The sequence below is a fragment of the Chaetura pelagica genome, unplaced genomic scaffold (genome assembly GCF_000747805.2).
Source record: "Chaetura pelagica isolate M959 unplaced genomic scaffold, ChaPel_1.0 scaffold222, whole genome shotgun sequence".
Classification (NCBI taxonomy): domain Eukaryota; kingdom Metazoa; phylum Chordata; class Aves; order Apodiformes; family Apodidae; genus Chaetura; species Chaetura pelagica.
Window position 1 is genome coordinate 9,214,789 of NW_009952711.1, and position 19,711 is coordinate 9,234,499.

General features: G+C 39.8%; 1 protein-coding gene across 1 annotated transcript; it reads left to right on the forward strand.

Annotated features, from left to right (window-relative positions):
* Positions 1-1,703: 1,703 nt before the first annotated feature.
* On the forward strand, positions 1,704-19,048 carry TM6SF1 (transmembrane 6 superfamily member 1; the record flags this gene model as incomplete). The annotated part of the gene is given in 9 exon segments (XM_009994478.1): positions 1,704-1,827; positions 2,633-2,730; positions 3,670-3,773; positions 4,607-4,689; positions 5,226-5,347; positions 9,099-9,203; positions 10,975-11,067; positions 12,057-12,176; positions 18,464-19,048. Coding segments are annotated over 9 exon segments (1,041 nt in total), but the record flags the coding sequence as incomplete, so codon positions are not given.
* Between the last annotated feature and the right edge of the window lie 663 nt (positions 19,049-19,711).

Below are 19,711 nucleotides of genomic sequence, written 5' to 3' on the forward strand. Positions count from 1 at the left end.
GCCGGGAGCCCGGACGGGCAGAGCGGCCCCCGAGGTACCGCCCGGCGCGGCGGGTCCTGACACACGCGGGGCTCTGACAGTCAGGGGGCTCTGACAGACACACGGGGCTCTGACAGACACACGGGGCTCTGACAGACACACGGGGCTCTGACAGACCCGGCCTCCGCAAACCAAACCCGGCTCTATTTAACAGCGAAGCGCTCAGCGGCCACCGACAGGTCCTCAGCTCCCCGTCAGACACGCGAGTTTTAGCTGAAAGTGTCCGTGTGCCCTCGCTCTGCCAAAAAAAGCAGGATCCCAGGATAAGCAGAACCGTCTAGGAAAGAAAGGTCTTTTCTCATGGCAGACCCAGTGCACTTAAAATTGTCCGTGTGGTATTTTGTCATCTCACAGCCCGGGGTGTTTTGCAACTTCACGGCACAACTACTTGTTGCATGTTTTGAAGGCTTTGCTACATCTCTACCTTCCTCATTTTCCTCCTTCTGGCCAATAACTCATTTTTTTGTTCCTCACCGCTAGAGAAATGCCAAGAAACACAGGCTGACTTACTTGCTTCATTGCCAATATTTATTTCAAATTGATAGACTGCAGTGAAAAGTCACTGCAATATTAACAGCTGTAATGGTATGAAGAGATTCATCACTGGGAAAACAGACTAGGAGAGGATCCAAACCATAAGATAAATCAGCAAGCTAGTCCTGCTAGTCCTGCCTCGGAAGGGATGTGTGTGTATATCCTGAAATACTTGATCTTGCAAGTTTTTTGCAATAATTTTAAGTTTCACTAAGGCTGAAATTGTCACAGTCTGTATTGTTTGCTGGTACACAGTTTGTTCTGTTGATACACAGTGTACATGTATAAAATCATAAGCCAAATATTTTTAGCTTTTGGACTTCACCTAACTTTCCCCTCCTTCCCCCTCCCCCATTTCCTACAAGCACAGAAGTGAGGACTGAGAAGAGTCTGTCTTTACAAGAGCTAAATACAAGTTACACACTTAAAATCTAAACCAATTCCAAACTGATTTTCTGAACTCATGTTTTCTTGGGAAAGGAGACAAATTTACTTTGTTCTTTCCTCCACCACCACTTTACATGCATGAACATTATAGCCCCCACCTTCAGAGGTGTTTTCTGCCAAGCCCACCTGCCTTGATTTCTAAGCTCCCCGAGCCATCCTGCCTTATAGGGCCAGAAAGACCATCAGTAACACTTCCAAAATTGGAAATTAAACCCATAACCATCATAGGTTCTCCACACTGCTACTCCAGTTCCATGGGACTGGTGTGTTTTATTTGTGAATATGTAATTTCCTGAGTAGATTATTTATTGCTGAGGTAAGATTAAATGTCCCTAAGGATCCTTTTTGACCTTGAAATGTGTTTGTGACTTTCACCTCTTGTTGGCCTTTAAGTTTTCCATAATTTTTGTTTATTTTTGCAAAAAACAGTATGAAAACTGATTTTAGTCAGACAAATCTAGACTCCTGGGTATCTTGTTTATCTAGCTATTTTTGTATTTTCTTTTTATAGATGATCACATGTGAAAAGGCACATAAATTCTGCAAAACTGTAAAAAGAATACTGTGACAGACTATGCAATGGACTTTCAAAACAGCCTTTTAAAGTATTAAAAATTACTTTTAGAATATGTGCATTTGAAGATAGCTAAAAAAAAGCAAAATTCTGTGTATTAAATTCTTTTTCTTTTTAATGCTGTTACAGTTCCTGGGTAATCGTTGCAGTTGGATTGCTGGTTCTGGTTTTTATTGGCCTTTTGGCTCGTGTTCTTGTCAAAAGAAAACCACCCAAAGACCCGCTGTTTTATGGTATGTCTTGGTAACAATTAAGCTAAATTCAGAAAGTGGTAGTTTATATAAATGACAAGTTGATTATTTCAGATTGAACATTTAAGGCATGGTTTCAGAACCCAGTCTGGTGAGGTGCTAAGGAGCCAAGAAAGATAGACTGGGAAAAAAAGAGGAGAAATAATGCTTCTTTTGAATAATTTTGTTCTTTTCAGCTTAGGGACAAGCCAGACCTCCTACCTGAAAATAATAACACTTGAGCTGAGCCTTGAAAGTGTTTGAAACAGTCATATCTGCCCTGTTAAGAACCTTGGAGCAGGCACCACAGTAGACCTCTCGTGTATCTCATCCTGAGTGGACTCGGGTGGGATTTCTAGATCTCTTGGATCAGTGGCCTCCAGGGCTTGGATCTCCCAGTGACTGAATTCCTTAATTCTCCCATTTTTTTTAGGCTTCTATGTTAACTCACATGGGTAATACATAAGAAAATTCAAGCCACTGTCCCTCTCTGCCTCCTTTTTGTTGTCCTCTCTTCTTACTAAGAGATGACTGCAGTCAAGGTTGCCTGCTTTGTGTGACCAGTATTTCTGAAAGACTATACAGGCCTTTCTGCAGATGTGGCCTTTCCATGGGGGCTGTCTCTACAGCTCTGCAGAATTTCACAGTCCTAAGTAAAGCATCCAAAGAATTTTGCTGAATTAAAAAATATTGAGCTGTGCAACCTCAAAGGAGTTGCATCTTGTTCTATAGATCTCTGCTCAAGTTTATTGGACTGCATGATTCCAAGTTTTTATTAACATATTTTTTTACCTTTATGTTACTACAGTTTATGCTGTATTTGCCTTCACCAGTGTAGTGAATCTAATAATTGGACTGGAACAAGATGGAATTATTGATGGATTCATGACTCATTACTTGAGAGAGGTAAATAATTGCTTGTCTCACAAATGTAAACAAAATCTGTTCTATAAATAGCTTGCTATAGTATTGGGTGCAGAAAAACCAGCCACTAATACATTTAAGAGGATCATCTTGAATTTGGTCACTGACCTGTTTCATTGTTGTTACGGACAAAACCTTCATTGACCTGAAATCACTGATTCACTTCGGAAAAAAAACCAGCACAGCTCTCAAGTTCCAAGGTTGTTTCATTTAGTTGAAGTAATGCTGTTAACTCCTGTGGGAACTGGAAGGGCTGTACTGGTTTGCAGGAAGCCACAGATACTCAGCCCTCAGGAGTGGATGAGTACTGAGGTACCCACAAGTGTTACCAAGAAGGAAACAAAATTGATCCTTTAGTCTGTGCCTAATCACTTTACTAAAAGGAATTAGAGTTAAAAAAATGCTGATGCGAGATACCTTGTCAGCAGAATCTGTTGGCTGCTGAGTATCAACATTCCCCAAAAATAGCTCAGTGAGAGCTTTGTATGAAAGTCACTGAAAAGATTCCATGAACTTCACTGTGAAATGCATTGGACCTTACAAGGTTACGCCTTGTCATCAATATAATCAGTGCAGTTGCAGATCTTTAGGTTGCTAAGATCTTTCTTTGTTCCATGATAAATGTATCTATTTTATAGCCTTTTATCACAAAAATACGGACAAGCAGTATTGCCATGATCTAGCAGAACAATGCTGACAGTCATACATAGGAGTTTTCCCTTCCTTCTTACACCCTATTTGCAGCTGTATAACTGATTTAGTTATACCTGATCCTACCTAAATCAGGTTTGTGCTCAGAAACTCGTATTGTCAGTCAAAACCTGTATCCCAGGATTGAAGAACATCATTTACTTTTCTGAAGTTGTTTCCTGTTATTCTTCCTCTAATCACTGTATGTCTTTTAAAACAAATGTTCCCCAGGGAGAGCCCTATCTGAACACTGCCTATGGCCACGTGATCTGCTACTGGGATGGCTCTGTTCATTACCTGATGTACCTGTTGATGGTGGCAGCTATTGCATGGGAGTAAGTAATTTTAATTTGTGTACTGTTTACTTTGCTTGCATTCTCAGGTAGCCTACAGAGGGCTTTCTTTTCTCTGCAGTGTTTAGATTTTTCTGTCAGGACTGTTACACATCTTAGCCCAAAGCAATAATATCAAAGTTTCATTACTTTCAGGAATTGAAACCTCACCAAGTTACCCTTTCTTTCAGCTGAATAGACCAGGAAATCCACTCAGTTGTAGTCTTGTCTTCTTCACTCTGCAGCAGAGAGCTCTGAATGCTTTGTGTTAAAAGGAAAGCTTAAAGAGGACACACACTGAAACCACATGTGCAGAACCCTTCTTTTTCTTTTTAAATAACTTATTTATGATAGGAATAATGCATTGCTTAGCATGGTGATGTTCTCTCATCTGTTTTAGAGAGTATTATGCAGCTTAAGAGAAAGTTGTTCTTCCTAGGGGTTCTTACGTTTCTTGCTTTTGAATAAAGAGTTTGGGAAATAAGTACTAAAATTCCAGAGGCTGATGTACTCACTGGTAACAGCAGCACTACCAGAATGAAATGAATTATTTGATAGTCTTGTACCATCTGTGATGTGCAAAATCATGCAGTCAGCCTTCAGGTGGGTGGAACAATGGCAAATAACTAAGTATGCACAAATGCTCTACTGTTCATGTGGTAACCTTCTTACACAGGAGTGTGTGGTTTCTCCATAACCTCCTTATGGTGCAGACTTAAAAACCTTTACTTACTAAGATACAACCATGGCAATCAGTGTGATATTTGAGGGTAACTCAGGATAGGGGATTTTTAGGGATGGTGCTAAAATGATGTCTTCTTTTCTTTTTTAAACAGACAAAGCTATAGAACCATTGGCCTCTACTGGCTAGGTTCCATTATAATGAGCATCATTGTCTTTATGCCTGGAAACATTGTGGGTAAGGACATAATTTATATTACTAACTTCTTCCAGTGAAGCATTTTCTGAACTCAGCATTAGGCTGTTGTTGTTTTTTGTTTTTTTTTCCCTTGAATACTAGTACAGGCCTGGAGGAGGAATCAGGACTTTAGAAAACAAATGCTGTATCATGTCTTAAAAAATGGATACATGCTTTTCTTTTTTTTCCATTTTTAAAAAGAATGATGTCTCTATTTGAAGCAGGCTCCATTAAGAGATTTCAAAGCTGTCCCATCCTCTAGGATTACCTACTGCAGGGTGACAGAGGTGATTTCCTGTCCACACAAGATCCTTCTTATTTCCAAAACTGCTTCCTGTCTTATAGGATCTGTCACCTGTGACTCTACCCCCACTGAGCACATGATTTTCAAAAATATTTTTGTGTTGCTTTAACAGCAATTTCTAAAGCTTTGTTTACATGACCATGGCTGCTTCAGGTATGATGTTTTACAGGATATTTAACTCATCTGCAACACAGCTCACAAGTTTTCATACATCTTAATTATTTTTCAACAGGAAAATATGGAACAAAAGTGTGTCCAGCTTTTTTCTTAAGTATACCATATATTTGCCTTCCCGTGTGGGCTGGGTTCCGGATTTATAATCAACCTTCAGCGACTCATGATGCTCCAGTCAAGGTAATATTATTGGATGTCAATGCTGGCTCCTGTGAGGGAAACTGAAACGTGCTGCTCTTTCCTCAGAGTTGTATGGGTCCCTTGGTGAGCAAGGAATGTACTCTAACTGTTCACTGTTATGACAATTGCTGCTGGGCTGTGTAGCCACTGTCAATATATCTATACTGCAGGACCATTTCATTATGGTGGGATAGAGAAAAAGCAAAAGAATCTCATGTATAGAGTAAAAAAACTCATTTCTGGATGTAATTACATTACTAGCCTTAGTCTATTCAGTTTCTGACTGTTTCAATTTCTTAGCTGACATATACCAGCTTCATAAAGCACCACAAAATCCTTACAGAAGCTCTGCAAGAAAGTATTTTTCTGCAGCTGACTTATAAAAAATCAAATTGCATGGAATCTCTCTGTGCATTCTGCAATATTAGATTTTACAGGTTTTTACTTAAGAAATCTGTAAAAATGTTTACCTAAAACTCAGACCTTTTCCTTTGAAAGTAATAGTTAGACTCTTATAAAATTAACTGAGCAATAAAAAAATGCAGTAATAGTTTATGCAGGTTTATATTGAAAAACAATCCCTGCAGTACAAAGCACAGGTCTTTAGCTCTTTGTAGCTATAAGCAAGCCATACCAGCTGTAAGTAATATAATCAATTAGTATTTTTGCATCACAGGAGCTCCTGAATCTCAGTCAGGCTCATTCTATAACTGGAAAAAGACACAGATGAGGGGGATTTGTTCCTGTTCCACAGGTAACAGGCAGTGAGGGTGCAAGGGGCACAGCCTATGGTATAGAGTAACAGCAGGTGATGCAGGCAGGTTTCCCAGAAATGTATGACATAACATTCAGCCATCTATGCAGGATTCTTCAGTAGGCAAGATAGGCATATGTCCTGAAGTTTGAAAAGCCTTTCTAGAATCAGCATTTTTAGGGCAAATCCCTGTGAAAGGCAAACTGGAAACTTCAGGTGCCAAACCCTCTTCTACCCTCCTGCATAGTCTTATAGGAAACCACTTCTCCCATCCCAGAGGAGTTTGAGCTGAGGCATCAGTAATGCTGGCCAGAAACCTGTTCTTTAGAGTCATCACGATAGAGAAGTATAGTTAAAGATAGTGATGGCTACTTTTGCTGTATGTATTAGTGAGAACATTCCTTGCATGGATGATGGATGAAGGTTTCCATTTGTTTTCCTAGTACTGAGAACACCACAGAAATTGCTATTAACACAATAGGCTGCTTATTTGCTGAAATACAGCCAAGTCTCCTGTGCTTATCAGGAGCTGAACTGCCTACCTAGGTTTGATATTTTACTTCAGGATAAAGTCAAGAGAAACTTGTTTTTAAAAATTTTATTTCAAAAAGAGTTTATAAAAAGCTGGAGGTCTGAAACTTTAACATTGCACTTTAGTGAATCCTTTGTTGTAAACCTAAACTCCCTTGCTCAGAAGGTCATTGAAAAAGCCTTGATTCATTTCACTGGAGCCTCCTACCTTTCCTAAGTAATTTCCAAGTAATATTTTATCTTCAGAGGTTCAATACCTGTGTATCTTAAAATGTCTTTAATTCTTATCCTGACTCCTCATGGAATATTCTTATTTTTTATACAACTCTTTCAGACATAAATGAAGTATTGTATAACATACAGAGGCCCCACCCCTGGAGACTTTCAAGATCAGGCTTGATGGGGCTCTGAGCAATCTGTTCTAGTGAGAGATGTCCCTGCTTACTGTAGGGGGGTTGGACTAAATGACCTTTAGAGGTCCCTTCCAACTCAAGACATTCTATGATGTACAAAGCCCAGCAGATTTATCTACAAGTATATCAGCTCAGAAAAGTTTAATGTAATTTAGAATAAATTAATACACCAATTCAGATTTACAATGAATTCTGAAGGGATTGACTTCTATGGACAGCACAAGTGCACAAGATTATTCTGATTCCTTGAAACTGATCACATAAAAAGCCTCTCAGAAGTTATGGAAAATGGCTTTTTCCTGAAGTGAGGGAAATACAAAGCGTGTCTACACACTTCCTTGCTACACAAAAGCAATGGCAGGGTTGGCAAGATCTGTGCGGAGTTCAATGTTATTTGCAACAAAGGGGAAACCTGTGGCAACTCCTCTCTACTCAGCCAGTCACTTATCACATAATTCATTTTAGCATGTGTGACTTGGCTGTATTAAAACAAGGGTAAGTCAAAATCACTGTGTAGCTGAGGTCTGTCAGCAAAGCACATACTGTCTTTCAAATTCTTGCTTCTGCTTTTTTTAAACTTCTCCTTTTAATTTTGTTTGCATAAATGTATGCACAGAGAAAAGAGCTGCAAGTTTTCTCTACCTTGGCAGTTTCACAAGTTCATACTGCACCAAAGGCTGTTTCCACTAGTACTGGCTTTGTCTCCAAAACCCCCCAGTACAAAGTTCCATAGTAGCTTTATGATCACAGTAAATATTCACACATTTAATAAACCTTTTGAAAGGAGAAGTGATACACAAATATGTAAGCTCCATACTTAGACAGAAGTGGGAAGAAAGTATATCAATCTGCAAACTTTCCTTTACCTGTAGGTAGTCTACATCTGAAAATAACTTGCAGCTCAACAGCCATGACAGGCCTTTGTCTTTAACAAGAATAAATACTAGAATATAGATATTCTTTCCAGGTAATATTATAAAAATTCCTACAATAGTACTTGAAATACTGTGAAGTGACACCATAGTGCCAAAAGAGACCTGGTATTTATGTTTGAAACAGAAGGGTGTAACTTTTTCTGAAAAAGATCCTTTAAAAGGAAAACAATGATCAGTTTTATGAAAGGGATGGCCTATGCTTTTAAAATAGTTATTTGTTAAACTAGAGTTCAGATTTTGCAGTTCTTACTCAGGAATTGTGCTGGCAAGATCAGTTCTCCTTTTCAATAACTTCATTGTGAGTATTTGGATCCTGAGTGCTTTTAACTGTGCCTCTACATCCTAATTATTGTTTGGTGCTTTGGAGACAATTCCACAAGTGTATAACAGGAAGGAAATCAGATTTTCCTTTCACTGTCTGCATGCCAACATAGCTAATAAAAAGGAAGAGGAAATGAGTAACACATAAATGGGGAAGCTTTCCCTCTGAACTGCAGAAAGATAAGTTGATGTGCTTATCATTTTGTCTGTGACTACACAGTACCAAAGCTGTACCTCAGAATATTTCTATGGGTCTTACAAGTTTAACCATGTAGGAAAAGAGATGACTTTGGCTCCACCAAGTCATCTTCCACATCAGATACCTACGTGGCCTTTGCTGCCCTAGGGTGTGAACTCCTTGCATCTGCCCACACTTCAAATGTTTGAGACAAACCTGTTCCTGAAGCTACATGAGGACACAGAAGAAAAGGAATTAATTCCAATTAGCAAAAGACATAACTTTGAAGAAGTTAGTTAAGCTGCTTTAAAGCCTTATGTGGTTTCAAAGTGATCATTTCATTGAAAGTAAACTAATGTGTATTGAAATGGCTGTAATTGGATACATCCATTTCTAGTGTTTATTCAGATTAACTTTCCTCACTGCATCCTGTAATTCCAAAGTCACCTTTTTAGATGTGGACATCTTCCTGCTTCTGAAAGCAGTGGATAAATAGTGTAATGTAACTGAGAACTAACTGCTTCTATCAATGTTTCACCACTTCACTTGTAGTGACTGATCTAGAGTGAATACATGTCATGTGGAACAGGATGTGCTTACTAAACACACTCCATTGCAGGTGGTTCAGGAAGTCCAGAAGAAAGGACTCTTAAGACGACCAATAGATTTAATGTTAGCTGCATACCTCATCCTAGCAACAGGGTTTTGCATATTTAGGGGCATGGTAAGTTGAAGATATTTTAATATTTTAATATTATAGCCTCTAATATTCAGATTTAAATTTGAAATAACTGTATCTGTGTGAAGAAGTATACATGTTTTGGTAAAGAGAAATCCTGTGACTTTCAGGGTTGGAATGGGCTTTAGACATATAAAGACCAGTTTGATTATTTATGATAATTAATATTGGTTTGCCTCTCCATTTTGCCCTGTATATATTTTTCATAAGAAAGCAGTTGCACCATCACAAGAGTAAGTAGTATCCCAAGTGCAGATCAACATGACCTAAAACTGTCTTCATTGTCAAGTGCTCCATTTATGTCCAAGAACATGGAGACAAACCAACTAAATCAAGTTTGTATTTGTTTTTCTAAACAGAGACTCAAAATTATATAGGAAACAAAGTTGACTTACACTACATGAGATAGAGGAGAACCTCTTCACCTGAAAAAAAACAATTTATCCACATTGCCTGAATAATACATGTTGTTGCTACTTAACAAGAGTTAAAAAAGTCTTGCTTTTTAAGTATAGTTGATTGAATTTAAATTTCTGAGGGAATGAATCAGTACTGAAAATACTTGGAGATAAATCCAGTAGGCAGTAAAACTTTGTCAGCTCTACAGCATTTTCTGACTTAAGCAGAACAGAAGTTGTGTATATTTCAGTGAACTGAGCTCAAACATTTAGACAACTCCCTGCTTGCTTGATTTGTAGATCTGATTCTGTCTAGAATAATTCAAATAATAGGTGATAAGTACCCAAACAGTATTTTGCCTACATAGTACAGATTGTCCTTCTGTAGTTCTGCTGCTCACATTACTCTGCCATCTTCTGCTGTTTCTCTGAAAACTTCCCTCAAAAATATTTTTTCTCAACTTCTCTCAGACTGCTTTATTTCTTATAGATCTTGCTACTTCAGAGCACCACTGATGCAGGTTAATCAACTGTTTTACCTGTGATTTTTCTGTGGGAAATGTTAACCTCATGCTCCAACATGTACCTTGGTTCTGCAATCTCACTTCATTTCTGAGAGGACCTTTCTTGTTGATTTTGGGAGCATGGTCATTTCCTTATAGATTTCCTTTACCACAAAAGAACTCCTTACACCTGCAGGGATCATCTGACCATCTCTGTGGAAGCTGCAGGAACCATGATTTTGTGAACAAGCTAATAAAATGTAATCCATTCAGACCTGCTTCTTGGATGTTGGAAAAGAACAGGGAGGAATATCCACTGATAGCAAATCTTTACATTTCCCCCTCAAAGTCACACAACAAATACATATGAAAATTATATATGTGTAAAACTTACTGATCAGTCCTGTAATGATGGCAGTAAAGATGCCTTGCCAGAAGACACTGACTTCTCTTGGACTTCACTTGTAGTTTGCCAGCCTAAAATTGGGTGCTTAACTTGAATTTTCCACTGTTTGAGCAGTTTTCCATTGGAAAGTTCATTTGCTGGGATCAAAGTCTGTTTATCAGAGCAAATCAATAGCCATTCTACTTTTACTGCAGCATAGCCACCAGGCTGAACTCTTGCAGTCAGACTTCAGTCCTCACAAGGCCCCTGAGCAGGAGCTGAGAGGAGCCTGCGTTTCAGCTTTTTAATTGCTGACCAAACAGATCCCTTTGCAATTGATGTTTGAGCAAGAGTCCAGGGAAGCAGTGCTGCAAACCACTAGTGGATTGTTAAGGCTGGGAACAGGTATCAGGGTAGCTCACTTGAGAATCAATTCTTTGCTCATGGGAAGTTTTACACATTCTTCTTAGATTGCTCTGGACTGCCCTGCTGAGCTCTGCCGGCTGTATATTCAACTTCACGAGCCTTATATAAAAGATCCTGCTGCCTATCCTAAGCTTCAGGTAAAGCACTGATTGGATGTGGAGCATAGAGTCTTAATTGATTTGCAAACTGGCACAAAGAGGAAGCCATGGGTTTCACAGACGACAAGATCAATAAGGGAATTACTTGTTCAGGGCAAGTTAAATTTCTCTCCTATTTTCTATATTCCAGGGTACCAACTCTTTGTTGCCATAAACCTAACTTGGATTCAAATCCATTGCCCAGTTATACATCCTAATCACTGAGGCTTCTTTTAATGGAACTCCATGGAACATAAATCATGCTTTTAATGATCTTTTCCCTTCCTTAGAAGGGCCAAGTAGACTTTAAGTCTGGAGTAATGCAGCAAAGAGGAGTGTAGTAGGACTAGATTCCTTAAGCTCATGTTATGTTTCTGTCACCAGTGACACACTCCTTGCAACACGACATTTTTACACACCTTGTTTACACAAGCATTGCAGAGGGAAGGTTGTACTTTAGTTTTGGAGTATTTGCAGGGTTGCCATTCTTTTGCAACCCTGGCTGCTGCCCAGGGGCAGGGCCTGAAGCAGCAAGAGGAGTCACAGTGAGTCAGTGAGCAGAACCCAGATGTCTCTGCTGGACCTGTTCTTTCTGGGAAAGGGAGGGGGGAGGTGGGGTGGGGTGCATCCCACACCTCCCAGCTGAAGGTGCAAAGGAGCTTGAGAAAGTGACACTGAGTTAGCTCAAGCCATACTTCTTGGCATGGTCTCAAGATGGCAAGGGGGAGGAAGGCATATCCTGGGATGAAGAAGATTTGGATGGGCAAAGAGACAGCTGCCAAGAGTAGTGGAGGCCTTTGAATACCTGGATCCAGTCAGCATCCAGGTGTGAAATTCTTCTCAAAGAAGTTACAGTCGCAAAAAACCCTGGGAATCATTGCTGCCAGGAATGTTTTTAATAGAGCCAGCTCCTCAGTCACCAGCTGGCTAATTTTTAAATGCATCTCCTTCACACTCCAAACCAACTAATATTTCTGTTTAAAATGCAGATGCTGGCATACATGTTCTACTCTGTGCCATACTATGTGGTTGCTCTGTATGGCCTACTGGTGCCTGGTTGTTCCTGGATGCCTGATTTAACCCTTATACATGCTGGAGGACTAGCTCAGGTATTTCTTTGTAAAATGTTCACTCTTGAATTACAAGTTAATAAGTAGAGACCTATGGAATAAATAAGAGGCCTAGGGTTTGATCTTCCCATGCAGGTTTTATGCCATTCTAACTTGGATCACCTTTTACCTCTGTAAAAAGCTAATTTAAGGGAGTGGAGAATCAAACCTATTATATGTCTAATGAGTGCACTCTTGCTTTAGCAGACTTCTCTCCTTCTGCAGAATCTTTTTATTGGACTAATTTAAACCTCATTAAGCACCATGCACTTCTTAGCTGAGACCATGAAGGAAGCCTGTATTAAAGCTGTAACAGTCAACAATATAAAAAACCCAAAAGACAACAAAACAGTAAAATACAAATTTCCATAATACATTTTTGCAAACTAGACATTTTTAAAAAGATAAATGGAAAAAAGTATCAACTAGTCACACAAAATGAACAATATCAGTTGATGATTTTGATTTAACACTGGGAACTTCCCAGGCCACAAAGCACAGTAACACTAAGACATGTTCATGTTGCCAATGACAAGCCAATAATCATACTTTAACTCATTCTGTTCTTATTCTCCTAAAAAAACAACTGTAATTAATTAATAGGTGGTGCTGATGGTTATGAGAAGACTGGCCAAACAAAAATTCAAAAGGAACTAGCAAATGACTTCTCATGATATACAGACAACCACTGAGCAGTTGGGACAGTGACAGTTGATTTCTACTGTACGTAGGAAATGAAATGTGCTCTGAGCATCCAGACAATGCAGAAAATACGCACCTAGTCCTGCAGCAACAATGAGAACACACAGGCACAGAAATAAGTGTAATTCAGGTACCACGATTAAACAAACACAGACCAACCCTTTGTTCCCCAGCCCAGAGACAACAATCATGGATACAAACTACAATCCAGCTTAACTGCCTCTAAGGATGAGGGTAGTGACAGTTTATTTTCTACTTGTGAGCAACTATCACAGAGAATATGACAAGTTTGTTCTTTTAAAAATTCTTAAACACCAGTTTATAGAGAATCTTGAATCACCAAATTATGTCAAAACAGAATCTGGCAAATAAATTAATGAGGTTTAAAAGCTCCTAAGGTATCATAAATATCATACAACTGTGTTTGGCCCAAATCTAGTCTAAAAAAAGCACAAGCTAGCTGAAGTAGGCAAGCCAGTGTCAGGAACCTCTCTCTACTGACAGATTACTCACATTTCATGAATTCCCCAGACAGGAAAGGAACTGCTCCTTCAGAGATGATTAGCACAATGAAAAGTAAGCCAGAAGTCAGAGTGCACCATCACAAACTTGCAAATTTACCAAGAAGCTCAGGCCCCCCAGATTGGAGGCAATTTTTGTTTGGTTGTTTTTTGGGTATTTTTGTGTAGTTTTGCTTATTTTTAAAAAATGTTTCCTATAACAAGCACTTTCTTTTTAATGGCACTTTGTACCTTTCAGCTGTATAATTAATAGAGGCAACATTTTTGCTGAAGCCCAGAGCTCCTCTGTTGTCCCTTGTTGTTTGGCTTCAGGATGATGCTAATTTACACATTAGACAAGGAGAAAAGCTACTCAAAGCTTACACTCAAAATTTCCCATCTTTCTCTTTGAAGCTTGTCCTGGGCACAAGCAAAAACCATGGGCTCACAAAAACTTAACTGATGTAGAGAACTGTGTGCTGCTGCACACACCCCACATTTTATCCAGATTCAAGAAACATTTAAGTTTGTGGTTTTTTAAGTTTTGACTTCCATGCACTGCAGAATGAACCTGAATCATCCCACAACTGAACATGATTTAATTCATTTGACTTGGTAAACCGTGAGCAACCTGGGATAAAACATGTGACAGTTGAAAGGAAGGCTCACTTCATTATTTTTTATTATGGTCATTTTGAGGCACAGAACACATTACCAGACTTGCCTACTTTTTTCTCAAGCTAAAACATTTTAAACTGATAATTAAAACATATTTAGTTATTGAAACACATTTTGCTTTCTGTTATACACAAAGCTCCTAAAAAAATGGAGAATATCTAATGATGGAAACAGTGGGGATTGCCCCCTGGGGATGAACACTGCTCCTATAGGTGGGGAATGTGGGGACTTTATTTTTATTTTTTGCCATTATGAAGTATGTATTTTTTACAAAAGCAAGTCTCAAAACACCTTGTGATGCATCCAAACTAAGAACCTCTTGAGGTGCCCAGCCTTTCACACAGGAAGAGAAATATTTACTGTTTTCAGAACTACAGGTAGTTCTCAGCTTGAATTACTCTGTTACAAATACTCCAAAACCAGATTGAAACCCTTACTGGACTTCCTGAAGCTTCAGGAAGAGCCTTTTAAATATCACATGACTGAAGCACGAGGAGCTTGGATAATACAAAAAACAGCCTCTGAATTTGATTAAACTGCTACTTCCCTATATAAAGAAGCCACATGAGATGAGGAGCCACAGACCAGCTAACCAAAACCAGTCTCAGCAGCTCTGTATCCCACTTCCCTGTTTTCTTAAATGTAAAAAGTTTTTCTCTACTCCTCCATGTGTTTTCCTTAATCCTCCAATTTTTGGTGGCTCATTTCTGCAGAGCCTCTTGCCTTCAAGAGAACCTAAACCTAAGAAACACATTTTTCTAGGTTACTCTCTCCCTACTCTCTTTGATGGCTTTCCTTAGGCTTGTAAGACCTGGTCCAAACCCCTTTGTTACAGTTACCCCTAAGTTACAGTCTTTGCCTGATTTTAATCAGTTTTAGAGAGAAGGCACAGAGTGAGGAAAGACTCCCAACCTTTTCCCAGACCCTTCTGTCCCTAGCTGGAGGGCTTTCTTAACTGCAGGGTAAGACATACTTGAAGTATTGCCTATGATTGGGCTACAGGCAAAAGAATATTGTAAGAAAACCCAAAGCCAAACTATTTCATACAGACAAGAAGCTTAGCAAGTCACAGGCATGTGCAAATGGCAGTTGTCAAGTTGAGCAGTGCCATGTCCAACACAGGCAGCTTCCAATTGCTGTGGGACAGCCTGACCAGCAGACTGGTCAAGGCTTCAAGATTAACCAAGACTATCTATTAAATGCATAAGGCCAACTGGTAAGTGCAGCTGCAGTATCACATTTGGTTGCTTTCTCAGCCAAGGTTTAAGGGCTTGATCCTCAAAATTCTCCACTTCAAGAGGGTTCAGTAGCAGAAAGCACCAAAGGATGGCTTATTTGTCAAGAAGATCTGATCCCAGTGAGGTAACACACCAGCCTCAGGGCTGATCTCACTCACAGCAGGCACAGGGCTCTGCTGCAGCCAGCAGCTCTTGCCTTACTGCTTACAATAATGGATTTGGTGCAAAACTGCTTGATACTTGACAGAAGAGCAGGACTGGGCTACATGTGAGAGAGAGATCTGCTTTTAAGAGACAGACACTGCTCCAAGGAGGGAAGAGAAAGAGGGGGGGGTGTTGAAAAGGAGAACCAGAGTACAGTTATGGAGAGGAAACACAAGAGATTAAAGACAACACACTTTCCACAGAGGCAAATCAGATTAAAAAATTTACTTTAACAGACCTAAATATCCTCTCTAGTAACGAAAGGAAAATGCAATGTGTTACATTGAAAAACAAGTCTAATAAACAGTAGCTTCATGATATGGTGCTAATTAGCTCATAAAAATCTTCATGGGCTACAAACAGAGCAAAATGCTTCTGCTTTTTCTTTTCATAATGCTCAAAGCTCACTAATGTGCCACAACTCTTATAAGAGGCAAGACCACAAATAAGGCTTCGATGTTTAAAGGCATCTAGGAGGCTGTGGGAATTCTGGACGTCTCAGAAGAGGTCCCCTTACAGCTCTTTCTGACAAGGCTTACTATGAGCTTACTATGAATTTACTATCAACTTTCTATGATGCATGGCTGGCCACTCTTGGAGGCAAGCAGACCTTACAGTCCTCTACAGAGAGGTACACAGCTTAGCATCTCATCCAACTCAGGAAAGGCTCTAAGATTCCATGAAGCTCTTAGTCTCTAGGTAAACATCAGAAACCCCAAACCTCCTACCTGAAGCCTGGTGGTATCTAGCTGCTTGGGAAGCTGCTGCCTCATAAGACAAGAAAACTTTGCTGCTAAGCACTGCTGCTCTGGCTGCCCAGGCTGAGATGGCTCCCAGGCAAGGAAAGGTATCAAGGATCTGAGTAAGACCACCAGGTAACAAAAGCAGCTCTTGACCGAGACAGGTGAGAACAAGCAGGCTGCAAGAGACAGGCTCAATTATGGGGCTGGTATAAAAAGGCTGCTGATAGCATACCCCTGAACATCTGTTAACTGTGTAATAGCTATTTACAGAAACATGCTAAATGGCACTCAGCTGAAGTATGTTTGTATTTGATTTCTTTGATTACTCCATTTTCTGACTCAGGTTTGCTAGATCAGCTCTCCCTGTTAAGTGCAGGTGGTTAGAACCACCTGAAAACCAATTTCCTTTTTTGTTTTAATTTATGGTCTCAGCCTACCCTTTTGCTAGAGGGGTATGTATTACCACACCTGCTCTGTATTTCACTTTCTACTTCGCTAACTGTGAACAGACCTGAGTTCTTTGTGAGTCCAAAATAGCTCCAAAAAAACCTGCTGAAGCCAGAACAGAGGAGGTGATTTGGCCATACTGTACTTCTGTGTGGTACTGAAATCCTGATGTACTTTTCTCTTGCTCTGCCTAAGAGCAAATTTATGCTTATCTTCTCAGAGCTTCTATTCTGCTAACTAACTAAAAAAAAAAAAAAAAAAAAGGAAACAAAAATGGACACACAATAGTTAATGTGAATGAGCTGTGGCTTGAAATAGCAGGTAACACATGGAGACAAAAGACAGTCACTATCCTGATGCTTCTATCTTTAAATGTTTGTTTATGCTAAAAATATGCTTCAGCCCAGCAAACTTGCCTTTGCATATAACCTTCACTGGAAACTTAACCTACACTTCAGACCCACCCACATCCCAAAAGCCAAATATTGCAGATGTTTTCTGAAATAGTCAGGAGTTCTGGGCTCAGAATCTGAAAGACTGGGTTTAAGGTGACAGAAAAATCCAAACAAATAAACCCCTGCCATAGCTTCCAAGGTGTTATTTTCAAACTTTATTCAGCATGAGTGTTTCTGCTTCCCCTTGATGCCAAACACAACATTCCTGGGGAGGTGGGTGTGGATCCTGCCCCCACTGCTGGGCTGGGGCTCAGGAGTGCGGATCTCTCCAGAGCTGCACGCTGGGGAGGTGTCCTGGACCCTGTTACAGGAATAATCACCCCTAAGCAAAGGGTGAAATCCTCTGCCCCTGCTGAAGCCAGAACAGAGGAGGTGATTTGGCCATACTGTACTTCTGTGTGGTACTGAAATCCTGATGTACTTTTCTCTTGCTCTGCCTAAGAGCAAATTTATGCTTATCTTCTCAGAGCTTCTATTCTGCTAACTAACTAAAAAAAAAAAAAAAAAAAAGGAAACAAAAATGGACACACAATAGTTAATGTGAATGAGCTGTGGCTTGAAATAGCAGGTAACACATGGAGACAAAAGACAGTCACTATCCTGATGCTTCTATCTTTAAATGTTTGTTTATGCTAAAAATATGCTTCAGCCCAGCAAACTTGCCTTTGCATATAACCTTCACTGGAAACTTAACCTACACTTCAGACCCACCCACATCCCAAAAGCCAAATATTGCAGATGTTTTCTGAAATAGTCAGGAGTTCTGGGCTCAGAATCTGAAAGACTGGGTTTAAGGTGACAGAAAAATCCAAACAAATAAACCCCTGCCATAGCTTCCAAGGTGTTATTTTCAAACTTTATTCAGCATGAGTGTTTCTGCTTCCCCTTGATGCCAAACACAACATTCCTGGGGAGGTGGGTGTGGATCCTGCCCCCACTGCTGGGCTGGGGCTCAGGAGTGCGGATCTCTCCAGAGCTGCACGCTGGGGAGGTGTCCTGGACCCTGTTACAGGAATAATCACCCCTAAGCAAAGGGTGAAATCCTCTGCCTGATGTAAAGTTCAGTGGCACTATGTGCATACAATATACCATAGTAGTGACACTTCCTCTTATGCCTCTAATACCAAGATATTCATGATATTAGTTTAGACTGTATTTTTGTACCCCTGTGAAAAAGTATGATGGATACTTCTGGAATAAAAGGTCTGGCTTGGCAAATGTCACTGGAGATGCAAACTTGCATGCAGATTATGCTGTCTTTCCAAAATATTTATCAAGTTTACCTTTTTTTTTAATATATACATTGTATACACACCACAGGCTCAATTTTCCCATATTGGTGCTTCTCTTCATGCTCGAACTCCTTACATCTACAGAGTCCCTGAAGAAGCAAAACAGTTTTTTCTGGTATTGAACATAATGTATGGAATTCTTCCCCAGCTGTTGGCTTACAGGTGTGTCAATAAGCCAGAATTTTTTATGAAAACAAAACAAGAAGAAAAAACAGACTAGCACAACAGTTTTCAGCTCCTCTTTTTGGCGATGTATATCGTTGGGTTGGGATGTGATTGAAGTGCTCAAATGGAACCCAAATGAAGGTGTGTAAAATGGCACAAGTGTGTGAAAAGTTGCACGGTCTGTTTTGTTTATCCTACTCAAAAGGGGAAAATAAAGACGACTGCCTTCAGTACCACTTCTCAGCATTGTGACTTTGCTAGTTCACAAAGCTATTTTTAAGTAAGCTGCTTTGACAGTTTTAGAAATACTGCATGAAGTTAAATAATAATAATGATGTCAGTGTTTAGCCTTCACACACTGAAGAATATCAGTGCTAGCAATCCCTAGGCAGAGCTGCTGTTGAATGTGAAGGTCAACATTTTGAAGTGTCAAAAATTAACATACATAAGTCTGTCACATGCACATGTTTTATTTGTCAGGAAGTATGCCTTGTGGGTCAACCTTGTTAAAAATCCCAAGTAATCTTTTAAGAAGCAATCAACTCTTGTGGTAAGACTCCATATATAATAAGCAAATCAGATAGTTTTGTTAAATCTTTTAGGGCTTCACTTCTGCAAGGACTGCTCATCTCCTGGAAGTTAGGCATGTGCTTACTAGCACTTCTGAGCTAGGTACGGAGGGCTCATTACCTGGAGCAATCAGGCCTTACTCTGTAGCATGAATTTTCAGAGGGGAGGGTATTTTGGCTGTGTTCTTCACTGCAGCAGCTTTTGCTAATGCTGTTGGGTCATAAACAAGTAGCAGCAAATACAGTGACCTTGGTTTGTGTGGTTTCTGTTTGCAGTTACATCTATTTCTATGACTTCTATGTGTGTTTATACCAATAGCAGTATATTTAGTGCCTTTCTCACAGATGAAATCAGCTGATACCTTTTAACTGGAAACACTTTATTTTGGGATGTTGACTTTTGGGTGTTCTGATTTAGAGAATTTTGTCTTATAAACCTAATCAGTCACAAGAAAGCATCAGCTCATGCGCATGCGTGTCACACCCTGACAGAGGGGGCTTGAAGAGCAGCAAGAGGTTCCTGCTTTAACTCCTTCCTGCTG